The following is a 17,435-nucleotide window of genomic DNA, read 5'->3' as shown; positions in this document are numbered from 1 at the left end:
TTATAACGTCTGATAGCAACCATTCGAAAGATATTAAGAGGCACCTGGCGCTTGCCAACTCAAGCTTCAAAGCCTTGATGCCTATCTGGAGAAACAAAAATCTGTCGATTCTGCTAAAAACAAGACTCTTCAACACACTGATTATCCCCAATGCCATTTACGCTTGTGAATCACGGACCCTCAAAACAAAGACACTTTGCCGTATTGCGGGCATTATGTACCTGGACAGGGTCTCTAACATTAGGCTCTGAAAACCTCAAGATCAAACACACCATACTTGACAGAATAAAACTGCAACAACTTAGGTGGCTAAGCCACATCCAGTGTATGGAACATTCCCGTTTTCCGAAAATAGTCTTCCATGGTCGCGTGCCGGTTCTCGCCCCAGAGGTCGGCCCCCGAAGAGATGGAAAGACAACTTCTCTACACTCAACCTGCCGCAACTTCTACGCCTGTCTGAAGGTAGATGCTCAAACAGACGCCACATCAATGACATAGTGAATGAAGAGGCCCCAAAACAACCTTCGAGGATGGATGGGAGTTCAGTCAAGTAAGTCAAGTCAGGTTTCCCCCCCCCAGTGCCTTGAGAATGACAGCTTAAGCAGAAAGCAATTGAAATTTAATATATTTTTTTTTACAATATCTCAAGAAGGGAAGTGCCTATTGATGTGCATTTGCTTTAAAAAATATTTCAGTTTTAAAGTTTTAAAAGGCAACTGTTAAATAGTTAAAATAATAATAAATAAATTAAATTGACTTGCAATTTAAACAATTGACTTGCAATTATCCATTAAACACGTCTGTTGAACTCATAAATTCTTTCACCATAGCGTTAGAGAACTTTAGCGTAAAGAGCGGACAGGCGCTACATTTGTGTAGTAGCACTTTTCTATTTCTGCAAGTTTTAATGTCGCTGTTAAAACTGTGTGGTTCTAGGCCTGGGCAGAGACGCGGGGCAGTTCCCCCAGTTGTTTCTGACATATAACATTAGAGTTCTTCTTGTATGTTTTTTTTCTCTTCTATTAAAGAATTTTGCCCCCCCCCCCAGACTATGAAGTATGAAAACGCCACTGCCCAGATTAGTGATAACCAATTACAAGCTTGGGCACATAATGGATACAAAAAGGTAGAAATAGAAATAAGTGTTTTTTAGAGGATAGAAGAGTCAAATACAGTTTATAAAAGTAAAACTTTAAATTGATTAGGTCTGTAATTTTCTTTTTAAGCGCGAATGTATTGCCGTGCATATAGGCCAAGCAGGCGTCCAAATGGGTAAGGCCTGCTGGGAATTGTATTGCCTTGAACATGGTATTGGTCCAGACGGTACGTTACAGCGTGAACTGAAAGAAAATGAGGACGTTGCAAGACTTGATGATGCTTATACCAGCTTTTTTATGGAGACTGTAGCTGGACGTTATGTTCCACGGGCGATTATGGTGGACTTGGAAGATTCAGTGATAAGTGAGTTTAAAAAAAAATCATTAATCATAAGTTATTTTATCAATTTCAATAGCGTCAGTATATTGATTGAAGTTGTCAGCTAAACTATTTACTAAATTGATTCATTTTATCATGGTTCGAAAAAGCAGATGGTTTGGAAAAAGCAGTTGATAAAACTCCATCACACTATCGACTGCCCCCCCTAGACAATATTTGCCCCCCCTAGACAATATGCTGCCTACGCCCATGACTATATACGATATGTCAGCTAATTCTAGATATACAAAATGCCTTAGTTTTTAGAATAGCCCATCAATAGCCATTAATTTTTGGAAATTCAAGTAATTTACAGTATAGAAGATTAACTCCATCAAAACGGGGTGCAAATCTGATGAAAATTAGGGAGCGAAATTTTTATTTTTCCAGAAAAGAATGCTCAGAAACACTTGCATGCTTCTTTTTTTGTCCCTGTGGATTTTACTGAATCATTAGTCCAGGATTGCTGAGAGATAAATCATTCGAAAATCAAACAGTTCGTGGTAACGAACTGTAAGTAAGGAGTGACCTGGCTCAATAGTAACCGAAACACTAAAAAATGGAACTTTGATATTAACGGATATACCAACAGATTTGGCTTAGGCTAATTCCAAAGATATAAGATTCATTGAGTTTTGTATAACCCATCAAAAGCTACGAACCTGAGAAAATTTGCTTGATTTTTGAAAAAGGGGGGAAACTACTCTTAAAAGTCAAGAAATGCAAATGAAAATCATACCATAAAATTCAACGTATCCGAAGACCACATTGTAGAAGTTTCAAGCTCCTATCTGCAAAAATGTGGAATTTTGTATTTTTTTTTACGGGTGGGTGTTTCTTTGTTTGTTTTCCTCATGGGTGATCGTATAGAACCAATAGTCCTAGAATCTCAGGAAAGGACTCATTCTAACTAAAATTAAAAGTTCTAGTACCCTTTTTAAGTTACCAAAAAGATTGGACGGCAACTAGCCCCCCCCCGCTTTTTCCCTCAAAGTAGACCAATAAACATTTTGACGATTTTAAGATAGCCATTTTGTTCAGCATAGTTGAAAAGCCCAGTAACAATGCCTCTTGGTGTAACATGACCCCCCGCAGCGCCTGAGGGAAGGTTTGCAAATCATGAAGTTTGTCCAATGTTAACGTATTGCATTTGTTATTGGGAAGTATACTGGAACTTTTTTTGGGGAGGGGGATTCCACGGTGGGTAATTTCTTACGGGGAGAATTTTCCGTCGGCAGGGAGTTTTTCGGGGGGTGAACTCTCCTAGGAGAATAGAAACCCTCGGGGAATTTGCCAGAATTTCTATACGAAATTATTTTTATATGTCTTACTTTCTAATTGCCGACTGAATTTTATATGTTGAGATGTTGAGGGGAATCGTCCGGTGAAAATTTTTACCAGGTTGGTATTGTCTAGAATATCTTTCAGCAGGGGGAGGAGATTTTCTAGGAGAGAAATTCTCTATGGGGGAATTTTCCACGGAATACATTTTCCAGAGGAAAATTTATCTGGGAGCAACTTTCTGCTGGGGGGGGGGATGGGCTATGTGCGGGAAAACTGTTCAACAGAGGAAGGGATTTCCGGAATGATTTTAAAAACAATTAGAAATTAAAGTATTTGAAAAGCGAGCTAAGAAACATTTCTTACCCAGAATCTTCCGCAAGAAACATTGCTGGTGGAAAATTCAGCTAGAACGCAATTGTCTGAGGGTAATATCCCTGAAGAGGGGGGGAGGGGTAATTTTTATATGGGAAGTAATTTCAATGGGAAAATTTTCCATGGGAGAAGGAATTGTCCATGGAGGGGAAGCCGGATTTCTTCGTATTATCTAAAGATTACCAAGAAATTAAATAAAAAGAAAGAAGAGTTTTTTCAACTGAAAGTAAGGAGCAATATCAAAACCTAAGACGAACAGAAATTATTATTTATATGAAATAGTCACCCCTCCTCAAGACCTCGTTTTCTACGGTAAAATGTGACTTTGTGTCGGAATTCTTTAAGAACGACTTCTGAAACAAAAGGGCCGTTTAATTAGAATAATAAAGCTTTTTTAAAAATTCTAGGAAAAAAAAATTGGGTAAAGAAGGATGACTTGAGGAGAGGTAACCTTTTTCATATACGTAATAATTTCTGTTCGTTTTAAGTTTTTATATTGCTCCTTACTTTCAGTTGAAAAAACTTGTTTTTATTAATTTAATCATTTAAAGATCTAGTGTCCTTTCTAAGTAATAAAAGAGATCGTGCCATAGGGAACGATCGGGAAAAATCCATAAAAAAAGCCATGGGGAAAAATCGGCCGAAACGGGGCCAAAATGCTATCCACCAAAAATTACGAAAACCATTGAAAGGACATGCACATCTTACCAGTTTCAGGGGGGGGGGGTTAAACTGGCGTGTGGTATGCCATTTGCAGAACAAGATTTGACAAGATGTAAGAAAGTAAAACTTTTTAAGAATTGACAAGAGGTAAACAAGATGTGACAAGATGTAAAAAAAAGCAAAAATTAAAAGCAAGACGTAAAACTTTTAATTTTCTATTGGAACTCATTTTAATTTAATACAGATTTAGATTTAACTGAACTGGAAACTTAATTAAAACTTTAATTCTGTCTTTCATTGGTTGTAAAAAAAAAAAAAAAAAAAATACTGAGCGTCACTGTTCTACGTATATTCTTTTAAATTAGGAAGCCAATAACGTGAAAACTATTGAAAAGTCCGTTTTATCAAAATTTGATATTTTTGAATGTTAACATACTTAAATCCTCCAAACCAAAGCAGTTAAGGTTTTTTTTTGCTTTATCTTGAGGTTTGAATTATATTAAGTTTTGTTTTATGTGAAAAATTCGTACACACAAGTAAAATGGAAGGGGGCTATCAGCCCTACCATTTACTAAGATTTTGAGGTTTTACGATTTTCCCAGTAATTTCAGTATTTTCCATCATTTTTACCAAATATGTTTTGAAAGTTGTGTTCCCCTCTGCAGAAGCAAAATCCCGCCTGTATCTCTGATGTAAAATATCATTGATATTTGTTGTAACCCTTATGCTTTTTTTTAGTCACCGTCTATCAATGTTGCGCCCACCAAAATATGCACATTTTCTTTACTTAAACCGAAATCTCGATTTTTATTCAATGCATTTAATATTGCAGGTTTTTTGTTTCCAATCACCTACAATTCTATTCTTAAGTACCGCACGAAATTATATCTCTTTCGGCCGTTTTTCCAAAAAGTCTTTGCTTGATGAGTGCTATTATGTCTTTTAAAACCATAGTCTATCTATTTCCTTTTGTTCTCTGGTACTTTCATCTTCTGATCAGCAAAAAAGAAAACAGTTCACTTGGCATTTTTATTTTCGAAAGTTGATGACGTTCTAGAAGTTGATGATGTGTTTTGAAAATTGATGACATCTGTGTTTTACGGGTGCGATTACGTCTTTTGAAATAGCCTTTCCTTTGTATTTCGATCTTCTGATCAGCAAAAAGTAAGCTTTCCCCGTGCTTTTTTAACTTAGAAAGTAGATGAACTTTTGAATCCTATAATAGAGGCCTGTTTTGGGAATTAGTAGACTTTGTATCGTCAATAGCTTAATAGATTCAAGGTTAGGATATTTAATTAGGTTCCGATAATGAAGCTAAATTGAAATAGATCCTTTTGTTTATTTTTATTTTTAGTACAAGCGATTCGAAAACTGCAAAATTTTAAATCTTGTTTGAGTTGTAATAAAAATCTAAGATTAAACGATCTATTTATTCTTGTTAACCCTTTTTAAAACATTAATAACTTTATTTACTTCAACAGCCTAAATTTTTGTTGGCTATCTTAGAATAATTTGCATGGAATTTTTTTACAATATATATATTTTTTTTATTTTACAACCCCAATAAAACTCCATCAAAGCACCCCTTTTTAAGATTTGTTGCCAAGTCACTATTCTTAAGAAAATTATGAAAAAAAAATTATGTAAACACACAATACCACACTATTACAAACCCTTCCTTAAAGGTATGAAATAAAAAAAAAACAAAAAAACAAGTTCTTTCAACTGAAAATAAGGAGCAACATTAAAACTTAAAACGAACATAAATTAGTACGTATATTAGGGGGTTCAACCCCAGTCAATACCTTGCTCTTTGCAATAAAGTTAGAATTTTGTTGGAATCAAAAACCCCTGAAAAACAAAGGCCGTTTAATTAGAATAGATAGCTTATTTGAAAGTACAAAAAAGACTTTAGCGTAAAGAGCAAGGTATTGACTAGGGGGTGAACCCCCTAATATACGTCATAATTTCTGTTCATTTTAAGTTTTAATGTTGCTCCTTACTCTCAGTTGAAAAAACTTGTTTTTTAAAATTTAATTTATGATCGTTTTTTAAATAGCGCTGGGAAATCCAGTGCCCCCTTCATGGAAGCGTCCCTTCGCCCAAGGAAACATTTTTCATGGAAAGATCCTTCCACTTAACTCCTCCTTCACTCCCCCCCCCCCCGAAAAAAATCCCTCCTGAAAACGTCTGTATACTTCCCAATAAACAATACTATATGTAAACAATGGGCAAAGCTTATAACTTGCATCCTTTCCCCCGTGAACTGTGGGGGAATAAGTCATCCTCAAAGACATATTTATTAGATTTTTGAACTATGCTGAACAAAATGGCGGTTTAAAAATTTTGATTTGGTGACTTTGGGAGAAAAATGAGCGTGGGAGGGGGCCAAGTTACCCTTCAATTTTTTGTTCACTTAAAAATGGTACTAGAACTTTTAGTTTCCGTTCGAATGTACCCTCTTACTATATCCTAGGACTAATGGATCGATACGATCACCCTGGAAAAACTAAAAAAAAAAAAAAAAAAAAAAAAAAAAAAAAACACGCATCCGTTATCTTTCTTCTGGCAAAACATACAACATTCCACATTTTTGCAGATAGGTGCTTGAAACATCTACAATAGGGTTTTTTATTACGCAGAATCTGATGGTTTGATTTTCATTAAGATGTTGTCACTTTTAGGGGTTTTTTCCCCTTTTTCCAAAATAAGGCACATTTTTCAGGCTCGTAAAAATGATGCGAAAACTAATCTTGATGACATTTATTTATTTGAAATCAGCGTAAAAATCCAATTCTTTACCTCTGAAGCATGGACGCTCCAAAAAGCGGATGAAGATTTGCTAGATGTTTTCCAGAGAAATTACTTAAGGACTGTTCTGGGTACCCGGCTGACTGACCGTATTTCAAACAATAGGCTATACGAAAAATGTGGTTCAATACCGCTCTCTAGGGCTATAATGAAAGAAAGGATGAGGTGACTAGAGCACGTTGTGCGGCTGAAGGATGACAGATTGCCGAAGATTGAAAATGGGATTTTCCCCAGTTCTCTTAAGCGAGCTAGAGTAATTGTTTTATATAAAGGTGGACCAAGAAGTGACCCAGCCAATTATCGTCCTATATCTTTGCTGTCTGTTTTTAGCAAATTTTTTTTAAAAGACCATGCTTTCCCGTCTGCTTGCTTTTCTAGAGGCTAAAAGATTTTTTCATGATTTTCAGTTTGGCTTCCGAGCTAAACATTCTACGGAGCATGCGTGTGTAACTCTTTTAAATTTTCTCCACACCGCGCTTGACTCTGGTTTGATTCCTGCAACTATATTCCTAGATGTCCATAAGGCTTTTGACTCTTTAACTCATGAGATTCTGCTGTATAAGCTATCATACAATGGTGTAAGAGGACAGGCTCGTGCTTGGTTTGATTCCTATTTTTCAGGTAGAACTATCTCCGTAGATCCCCTTTCCCACTTTTCGTCTGAAGTTGAGTTTGGTTTTCCTCAAGGTTTTATTCTTTGACCGTTTCTTTTTATGGTTTATGTTAATGACTTTATAGTTGCGGTTATGAATCAAAAACCTACAGTTTGCTGTCGCCTATGTCATCCTGAACCTTTCAATGCTAAAAAAAAATCGATCGTTTTCGCAGGATGTGGACACTCTCGTTGCTTTCGCTGATGAAAGCACCATTGGTACTGTAGTCGGAACTGAGTTTGAGATGCTTCCCAAGTTAGTTAACCTTTTTGAGAGAGTCGCTCTTTGGTTTGATGCAAATTACCTTGCACTAAATGTTCCTAAGTCAAGTTTTTTAATTTTTTCCCGTATTTCTCTGGCGTGCCCTGAGTTATCTAATATCCAGCTTTCAAGGGGCTCTCTCAGTAGACCTAAAGAACGATATGTCCGATTTTTCGGTATTCTTCTCGATGAAAACCTATCATTCAAGTATCATATTGGACTAATTAATATGAAGATCTCAAGGAGTCTTGGAATTTTGAGGAAGCTAAAACACATTTTTCCTGGATCAGTTTTAAAAATTCTGTTCCATTGCTTAGTTCAGTCCTACGTCTCTTATTGCGCTACAATATGGGTGTCAACTTTCTCTTCTTTTTTGAAACCACTTTCTAAATTATATGATAAGGCAAGAAGGCTTATACAGGAAACAAATTGTACTAAAACTAACCCAACTAGCCTATTACTTGATTTGCAGTCTCTCTACAATCTTTCGTGTGCGTCTTTCACTTTTCATCAAATTCATGGTGATGTTCCCACAGCCCTTCAAACTACTCCTTCTTTCGTCACTGATGAGTTTTCATATCATCTTCGCAATTCAAGGAATATTAATATTCTATTTACTCCATCGGTGAGGTCTGACTTTAATCCATTAACTGCTTGTCATATCGTTTGGAATAGCCTACCTGAGTCAGTTCAAGAATGTCACTCGTTTGGTACTTTCAAAAGAATCTTAAGAAATTTTTTAATGTCTTGATTTTTCATGTTTAAATATATTTCTGTTAATTTTATTATTATTATTTGGGGGGGGTGACACTAGCCTGGGTTGGAAACATTTGTTGTGAGGGGTACTGAGTCTGTCTGATTTTTTTGTGGTTTGGTTTCAAATATATATTTAGAATTTGGTTTAACTTATTGGATTGTCGAACATCTTTTTTTTTGTTTGTTTGGGGGGGGGGGGGTCTCATAAAATCGCTTTTTGTTTGGGTTTTTTAATTATTGTTTTTTTCTCTTCTTTGTTTTGTGTGTGTGTGTGTTGCGTCTTTGAATGGTTGAAATGCAATGCATTATATTGAAAATACTTTTTTTTTTTTATTTATACCATTTCTGTTTTTCCCCCGTTTTTTTTCCTGATCATAGAACCTTACGTGGGGTTCTATATTGATGTGTTTTTGTCGTAAATTTATTGGTTGAATAAAATGATTGATTGATTGATCATAGGGTGATCCATGCGGAATAAATTGATTGCTTGTTAGTCCCCTGCTTAGTTTTTGATTTTTGGATTTTTTTTTTGCTTCTTTATTTTTATGTGGACCATTGTATTTTATGATTTTTTTTTATTTATTGATTTTTTTTTTCTTGTCTTGAGTCTCTTAAAGTTGTGAATGTATGATGTTGAAAATGTTTTTGTCTTTTCTGTATTTGTTTCATTTTTTTCTCCCCTGTTTTTTTCCTGGCCATAGAGCCTTACAGGGGAGTTTATATTGAAGTGTATTTTGTTAAGTTTATTGATTGAATAAATTGATTGATTGATTGATCGATTGATAAACGAAGAGCAGGTTGTCCCCGTCTGGGGTGGGAGGACGTCATAAAGACAGATTTAAAGGAAATAGGAACTTCGTGGGAAGTGGAAGTAGTAGTATCCACTGGAACCAAATTCCTTTTTTAGATTTTTGGTTATTATTGAGCCGGATCGCTCCTTATTTACAGTTCGTTGCCACAAACTGTAAGTAACCAGTTACAGTTCGTTACCACGAACTGTTTGATTGAAGATCAAGGAATTTTTAGGAAACTGATGAAGTTTTAGCCATAATTGATGACATAATTTTTGAAAAGTTATATCATACTGAGATACCACAGCTAAATGGTAAGCTAGTTACTCGTGTAGCTGCCGCACTTCAATGGCGATTAGGTTCTCCCTTCATAAGGATTTGAGGCCACATCGTCCTGTTGTAGTGAAGGCAACTATGGTTACGCTAACGGTAACTGTGATAAACGTTGGTATTTTGGTATACTGACTAAATTTATGTATTCAATGTAAGGGCCTTTGCTGTCGAGAAGTGGCATTGATTACTACAGTCACAAGCAACCTGAGGGTAATGCAGGTGCACACGCTTCTCCTGCACCCTAATCAACTCAGCACGTCACACCCTCTCTCATGCTGTTCAATTTTCATTTAAATTGTTTTTTATGACCTCTCCCTATCCCATTCGGAGACGACTTGCTTGGTTCCAGATTTTTGTTTGGTTCCAGATTGATGACAAAAAAAAGACGGTTTGGTTCCAGATTTTTGTTTAGTTCCAGGCTGAGGACAAAAAAATGACGGTTCGGTTCTAGATTTTTCTTTGGTTCCAGATTGATGACAAAAAAAGACGATTTGGTTCCAGATTTTTCTTTGGTTCCAGATTGATGACAAAAAAAGAAGCAATATCTGCCAATCAATCTGGCGATGAATGGCAACAACATGTAATTTTTCATCCATCTTTTATTAAAGCTCTAAAAATTGGAATAGGACCATATTTTCGTACAGCTTTTTATTTGACATATCTTCAGTAAAAAAGATATTATCCGTGGACACTGGTACTGAAAAATATTGAACAAATACTCCCATGTCTTTCAAAGTGTACCCGTATCATAAACACACTCGTTCACCGTCATTAGTATAGTATGCCATATATAACATGACATACAGTATCAGTGGCGCCCACAGAATATTTTCAAGGGGGTAGATAACCAAATAACAGTGGTTAGGGCAGAGGAACAGCAGGGATTTTATACTACATTTCATATGAATAAGTTTTTCCATGATACTTTAAAAAATAGAATTTTAAAATTTCCAGAGTAACTATTTTTACACGCAAAATGACACAAATTTCATGACAATTTTAAACGGCGGGGATATACATTACCCATTTTACTGCCCCTTCGAAAAACAGTACAAGATCACAAATGGAGTAAAGAAATAAACACAATCGAACAAAACTTAGGTAACATATAAATACACACAGACACTTAAGATCTAATCAAAATGACAAGGCTACTTGACTCAACTGACTTGAAGAATTCCGTCTGACGGTTAATGAGAGCCGCAAATGGTTTCTGCGCTTTCCATAATTCTTTGTCGTAGTTTACATACATTCGTTTCTAAAGTATAATCTTATCATCATGTTTTGTTATTTTTCATTAGGATTAACCTAACTTCACTTCTTCGATGTGTTTCGTTTAACAGACAAGTACCCAACAAAAGAATTTTGTGACTAATATGAAGGAACAATGAAATAAATGCTCAGAGAAGAACATCACACTTAGTTCAAGTTCTTTTGTAGGACAAAAACAATCGTTACTCTCAACCTCATAGCACGAAGCACTCAATAGTATTAGAAAAGCAATAAGAAGACTGAAATCTGATCTTAAAGTGATCATAAAAGAAGAACTTAAATTTGAGAAGGTAGGACAAGTGTGAGGACACAATCAGTTTAATTTTTTATACGACCATTATAAGAGCCACAGCTGAAACGGAATTGGAAATACAGGGACAAAATGTGGAGGAAATTTTTTAGCAACTGTACTAATAACGGAAACGAAAAAAAAAAAACGGAAACTCCTCATGTATTTCAATTTCTTTTATTCGTAATTTCGTGTTATCCCGACCAGACTGAAGAAGTGAAGTTACGTTAATCATAATGAAAAATACTTAAATAATATATATATTAATATATATATATATATATATATATATATATATATATATATATATATATATATATATATATATATATATATATATATAAATATATATATATATATATATATATATATATATAAATATATATATATATATATATATATATATATATATAAAAATATAAAAATATAAATATATATATATATATATATATATATATATAAATATATATATATATATATATATATATATATATATATATATATATATATATATATATATATATATATATATATATATATATATATATATATATATATATAAAAAAAAATATATATATTTCCAGAACGCATTATATTAAATACATAGCCTAACCAACTCTATATTAAATATCAAACAGTTCGTGGTAAGGAACTGTAGGTAAGGAGCGACCCGGCTTAATAGTAACCGAAACTCTAAAAAGACAGAATTTTAATACCAATAGATGCATCAAAAGAAACAAATTTTTATGCTGATTTCAAATATATGAATTTCATCAAGTTTAATTTTACCAATCAAAAGTTACGCGCCTGAGAATATTTGGCTTATTTTCAAAAAAAAGAAGAAACACACCCTAAAAGTCAAGAACTTTAATGAAAACACCACCATCAGATTCACCGTATCAGAGAACCATACTGTAGAGGTTTCAAGCTCCTATCTGCAAAAATGTGGAATTTTGTATTTTTTGCCAGAAGAAAGATCACGGATGCATGTTTATTTGGTTTTTGGTTTTTTTCAGGGGTGATCGTATCAACCCAGTGGTCCTAGAATATCTTGGATGGGCTCATTTGAACAGAAAATTAAAAGTTCACTTTTTAAGTGACAAAAAGTAGAGGGCAATTAGGCCCCCTCCCACGCTCATTTTTTCCCAATGTCACCCGATCATAATTTTGAGATAGTCTTTTTTTCAGCATGGCAGGAAAACGATAACAACTATGTCTTTGAGGATGACGTAATCCCCCACAATCCCCGGGGGAATTTCTGCAAGTTATGAACTTTGCCCATTGTTTACATATAGTAGTAGATATTAGGAAGCATAAAGAAGTTTTCAGCGTTTTTTTCTGGTAGTTGGGGGGTGGGGTCGAGGGCTACGCAGGAAGATCTTTCCATAGAAGAAGTTTTCAGGGGGAAAGGGACATTGCTATGTAGGGGGCGCCGGATTTCCCAGTATTGTTTAAAATACGGTCAGAAATTAAATTAAAAAAAACAATTTTTTCAACTGAAAGTAGGGAGCAACATCAAAACTTAAAGCGAACAGAAGTTATTACGTATATGATGGGGTTCGCCCCCTGGTCATTACCTCACTCTTTGCGCTAAAGTTTTTTTTGTAAGCTTTTTATTCTAATTAGTGGCCTTTGTGATTAAGGAGTCATTCTTAAAGAAATGGAACACAATTTGAACTTTAGAGTAAAGAGCGAGGTATTGAATAGGGGGTGAACCCCCTAATATACGTAATAAGAATATACGAGTATAGAAGTTTGTTATGTATATTAATTCGTAAGTTACGTCAGATCAAAATTTGGAGAAAGACATTTAGCCAAAACAAAAAGGAAAATTAATACGCAAATTTCGTTTTAATTATTCATGTACGGTGAGCCAAAATCAATGCTGCATTAATTCAAAAATTTTCAGAAATTAAATAAAAAAGCAAATTTTTTAACCGTAAGTAAGAAGCGACACTAAAACGTAAAACAAACAGAAATTATTCCGTATATGAAAGGGGCCGTCCCCTCCTCAACGCCTCGCTCTTTACGCTAAAGTTTGAGTCTGTCTCACGACTTTATTTTTTAAAACAATAAAAAAATTTTGCTTAAAGTGCGTGGCATTGAGGAGGGGACAGCCCCTTTCATGTACGGAATAATTTCTGTTCGTTTTAAGTTTTAATGTCGCTCCTTACTTTCAGCTAAAAAAACTTTCTTTTTTTATTTAATTTCAATTAAAGTATACCTGCATAGTAGTTTATTTCAGTCAGGCTAAGATGATTGTCTTAGAGTCCAGAGAGAAAAACCGGTTTTAAACGGATCAAACAGATCAAATTTCTTGGGTGTGGTCGGGATAACACGTAAGTACCCTATTACTCCCTGTTACTACCATGTAATCCTGAGCAACCATATTATCAGAAAACACAAGTCATTCAGTAGTTTTTGAAGAAAAGATTCCCTTTTGTAATGATGGAGGTAATGAAAAAAAATCGAGAGGTTATTATAATTAAGCACAAGTCAAATAATAATTATTTTTTAAACAGAGACGTGGTAAAGCACACTCTATGTATAGTATGCATAATTTTAATTGAGAATGATTTTACGTATAGTAAAACGAAATAAACAAAAAAAAAAATGGAAGAATTTCATTAAAATCTATTTTGAATGTGATCAAGTCCGTATAAGTTACCTTTTCTGTTAGTTTAAGCTCAAACTGTATGAAGTTATAACGCTTGGAGTAATTATAATTGGTTTTATTTTTAGTTTGATATTTTGACAAGTTGAATTATATGTTTATTCTGCTTTTGTGTTTCATTGAGGAAGGTTCTTAGATATAACGGATTGCCGAAACATTCAATTAGTTTTCCTCTGAAATTCAGTTTTCCTCCGAAATTCAGTTTTCCTCTGTAATTCAGTTCTCCTCTGTAATTCAGTTTTCCTCTGTAATTCAGTCAGTTAGTCATGGGTTGAGTGGTCTTCATCTTTTTTTTTATCTTTGACTTGATAAACAAAAAAAAGTTCTTTTTTCACTGAAAGTAAGAAGCGAAATTAAAACTTAAAACGAACGGAAATTATTCCGTATATGAAAGGGGCTGTCCCCTCCTCAACACCTCACTCTTTACACAAAAGTTTTTATTGTTATAATAAATAAAGTCGTGAGACAGAGTGAAACTTTAGCGTAAAGAGCGAGGCGTTGAGGAGGGGACGGCCCATTTAATATACGGAATAATTTTTATTCGTTTTAAGTATTACAGTAGCTCTTTAATTTCATTTAAAAAAAATATTTAATTTCTGAGCATTTTTCAAAAAATGAAGGCTCAAATTTGGCTCACAGAACCTGAAGATTAAAACGAAATTTACATATTAATTATGGCAGATTTATTCTGTATATGAAGGGCTGACCCCTCCTTAATACCTTGCTCTTTGCGCTTAAGCTGTTAGCGTTTATAAAAAAAAACTTCTTATTTTAATTAAACGGGACTCGTGTTTCAGTAGCCGTTCTTAAGAAATTGGAACAAACGATCGAAATTTAGCGTAAAGAGTAAGGTGTTGAGGAGGGAAGAACCCTTCATATATGGAGTAATTTCTGTTCATTTTGTATTTTAATGTTGCTCCTTACTTTTCGTTAAACAACTTTTTTTATTTAATTTCTGATGTCCTCTAGACAGATCCATCCTCGCTGAGAATCCCCCCTCCCAGTAAAATTGCTTGCAGACAATTCAACCTGAAAAATTCTCCTTAACGTTCTTTCGTTTGAATTAGACTTTAATCTCTAATCGGTTTCTCGATCACTCCAGAAATGACCCCCTCCATGGGAATTATTTCCCAGAAAACAAAACACGAGGAAAATATCACCCGAACAATTCTCCTAGGACATCTCCACAAGTAAAATTTGGCAAAGAGAATGAAAGACAATTAAAAATAATTTCGTATAGTAATTCTGCCAAATCCCCTCAGTGTAACATTTCTCCGGCAAATTCACCCCCATCCTCCAGAAATTTCCCTCCCAATGATGATTCTTCCTTCAAAAATCCACCCCGAACACAAACCACATCCCGAAACATGACTGTTAACTGTAATTCCCAATAACAAATACTATACGTAAACAATTGGCAAACTTCATAGCTTACAGGCCTCTCCCCACGAACTGTGAAGGGGGTGGGGTAATTTTACATTTAAAGACAAAGTTATTTGATCTTTCAATTATACTGGACAAAATGGCAATCTCAAAATATTTATCAGATAACTTTGGAAAAAATGGGCGTGGAAGGGGGCCATTTGCCCTCCAATCTTTTTGCCACTTAAAAAGCGCACTAGAACTTTTAATTTTCGTTTGAACCCTCTACCAATCTTCTAGGACCATTATTTCAATACAATCACTTCTGGAGAAAAAAAAAACATAACAAATAAAAACGCATCCGTGATCTGTCTTTTGGCAGAAATAGCAAAATTCCACATTTTTGTATATAGGAGCCTGAAATTTCTACAGCAGGGTTTTATGGTACGCTGTATATCATGGCAGGATTTTCATTATGATTCCTTGGATTTTAGGGGTGTTTCCCCCCTCCCCCATTTAAAAAATCAGGCAAATATTCTCAGGCTCGTAGCTTTTGATGGATAACACTAAACTTGATGAATCTTATATATTTGGAATCAGCATAATAAGCTGATTCTTTTGGTGCATCTATTGATGTTAAAATTTTGTTTCTAGAGTTTTGGCTACTATTGAGCCAAGTTGTTCCTTATATACCGTTCGTTACCACTAACTGTTTAAAAAAAATCTTCGTTAATATTTTATTACATCTTTAATATATCTATAATATTTTAAGATATCATTGGTAATACTTTGAAAACACCAACATCGCCATCATTACTTGATTTTAGTGACGATTTTTTTTGTTATATTTGCATGGAGTTTTTATACCTGATCTTCAATTTCTGATTCTAACTTGATTTCAATGCCTGTGAACTATTATCTAGAGACAACAGTAGACACAATTGAGAGACTAAATAACAACTAAAGCTTTCAAACTGGTAACACTGTCTGTGAAATCAGTGAGACACTCATTCAACTTACTTCAACTTGAGCTTACTTCAAAATGAAGAAATTGTTCTTCTAACCTTTTCACCACGTTGCTCCCACCGACTCCATCTCTTAGATATTGGTGCTCTTGGTAGTTTCTAGAGTGGTTTCAAGCGAAGGTTTAATGATATGGTTCGAGTTACACCCTGAAAAAAGGGTGTCTATTCACCAAGTAGCTGAGGTTTGTCTTACGCCCTACCTAGAAAAGCTTCCTCTGGTCAATATTGATTCTTCGTTCAAATGGGCTGGAATATAGCCTTTCAATAGATTTCTGTTCGGTGAAGTGAGTTTACTCCCATTCAAAGTAACGGACCGACTTAAGCAAGATCAAGCAATTTCAAATCAGGAGAATATAACAGCCTTGGAACATGATGAACTTTGCATGTGCGCGGCCAGAGATGATATTTCTACCGTTGGGTGATCAGCTGGCCCTAGTCCTGATCCCAGTCCTTAAACGACCAATCTCAGAAAGGATTAGACCTTCCCCGTGTATAGAAAGTGCTCCCACAAACACTCGTAAGCACCGCACAACTTTAAGAGCTAAGACACTCACGGACACCCATGAAAGAGAAGAAACTGAGGCAATATAGGTTGGAAAAGGAGAGAAAAAACAATAAGAAAAAGCCCGTGGTGGATCTCAAAGTGAATTAGTTATCTGATGAGTAACTACACCTTGGTGAAGAATAGAACCATGATGACCAGTCGTTCAACCCTTCTTCTTTGTCATTGGGAGATGAGATAACGTTCTTGTCAAGTTTCAGCTAAAGAGGTCAACCTGCTGCTATCATGGATTAGGACAGATTATTGCAAAAGCTGAAGCTATGGTCGATTTCATGAGACAGAATTGTGAAAACTTTTTCCTCCCCAAGTTGGAAGATGTCGTAATTGTTGATTTCCTTATATTCTCCAAAGTCTGTAAAAACCTTCATCCCATAGAGGACCCAAAGTGATTCAGAGCTTTCACTTTGAAATTGTTTTTTCACCCAACAATGTGTCATGATCAACCAAGCTGAAAATATTTTGTTTTCCTTTAAATGTTCATTTTAATAATTTTGTGCTACTGTATTCGAAGTAAAAAAAAAACTGTCTTATGGAAGATTTGAGTGTTTCTATAGGACCGAAAATAGATTTTTGGCATATTTTAGCTTGTCCGGTTCAAGCCCTACCGTGTCCGAACCAACCCCGCCGGGTGGAGGTTTATTAAGATACTTTGACCAAAAATATGAATACAACTTTTGAGAAAATGTAAAGAAGAATAAATATGAAAAAATCTCAAAAATTCCTTATTCTGAGAAGTATCTAGAAAACATCGAATCGCCGTTTTCCATGTATAAGAAAATGAGATATTTGCCATTGTCCCCACTTAGTCCGGTTCATCCCCGACCACACCTATCCTTTTAATGGTTTTGATT

General features: G+C 34.9%; 1 protein-coding gene across 1 annotated transcript in view; it reads left to right on the top strand.

Annotated features, from left to right (window-relative positions):
• Nucleotides 1-1,268: 1,268 nt before the first annotated feature.
• Nucleotides 1,269-17,435, top strand: part of LOC148948298 (uncharacterized) — a 281,601-nt gene continuing 265,434 nt past the window's right edge. Inside the window, exon 1 of the mRNA XM_089094880.1 lies at nt 1,269-1,461. Within this exon, the coding sequence (XP_088951006.1) occupies nt 1,269-1,461 (193 nt within the window). The remainder of the gene's footprint in view (nt 1,462-17,435) is intronic.

This window comes from Artemia sp. Qi Xiang Cuo, chromosome 9 (genome assembly GCF_049724085.1).
Source record: "Artemia sp. Qi Xiang Cuo chromosome 9, ASM4972408v1, whole genome shotgun sequence".
NCBI lineage: Eukaryota > Metazoa > Arthropoda > Branchiopoda > Anostraca > Artemiidae > Artemia > Artemia sp. Qi Xiang Cuo.
Note: the sequence above shows the minus strand (reverse complement) of the source record. Positions and strands in the feature narration are given on the sequence as shown.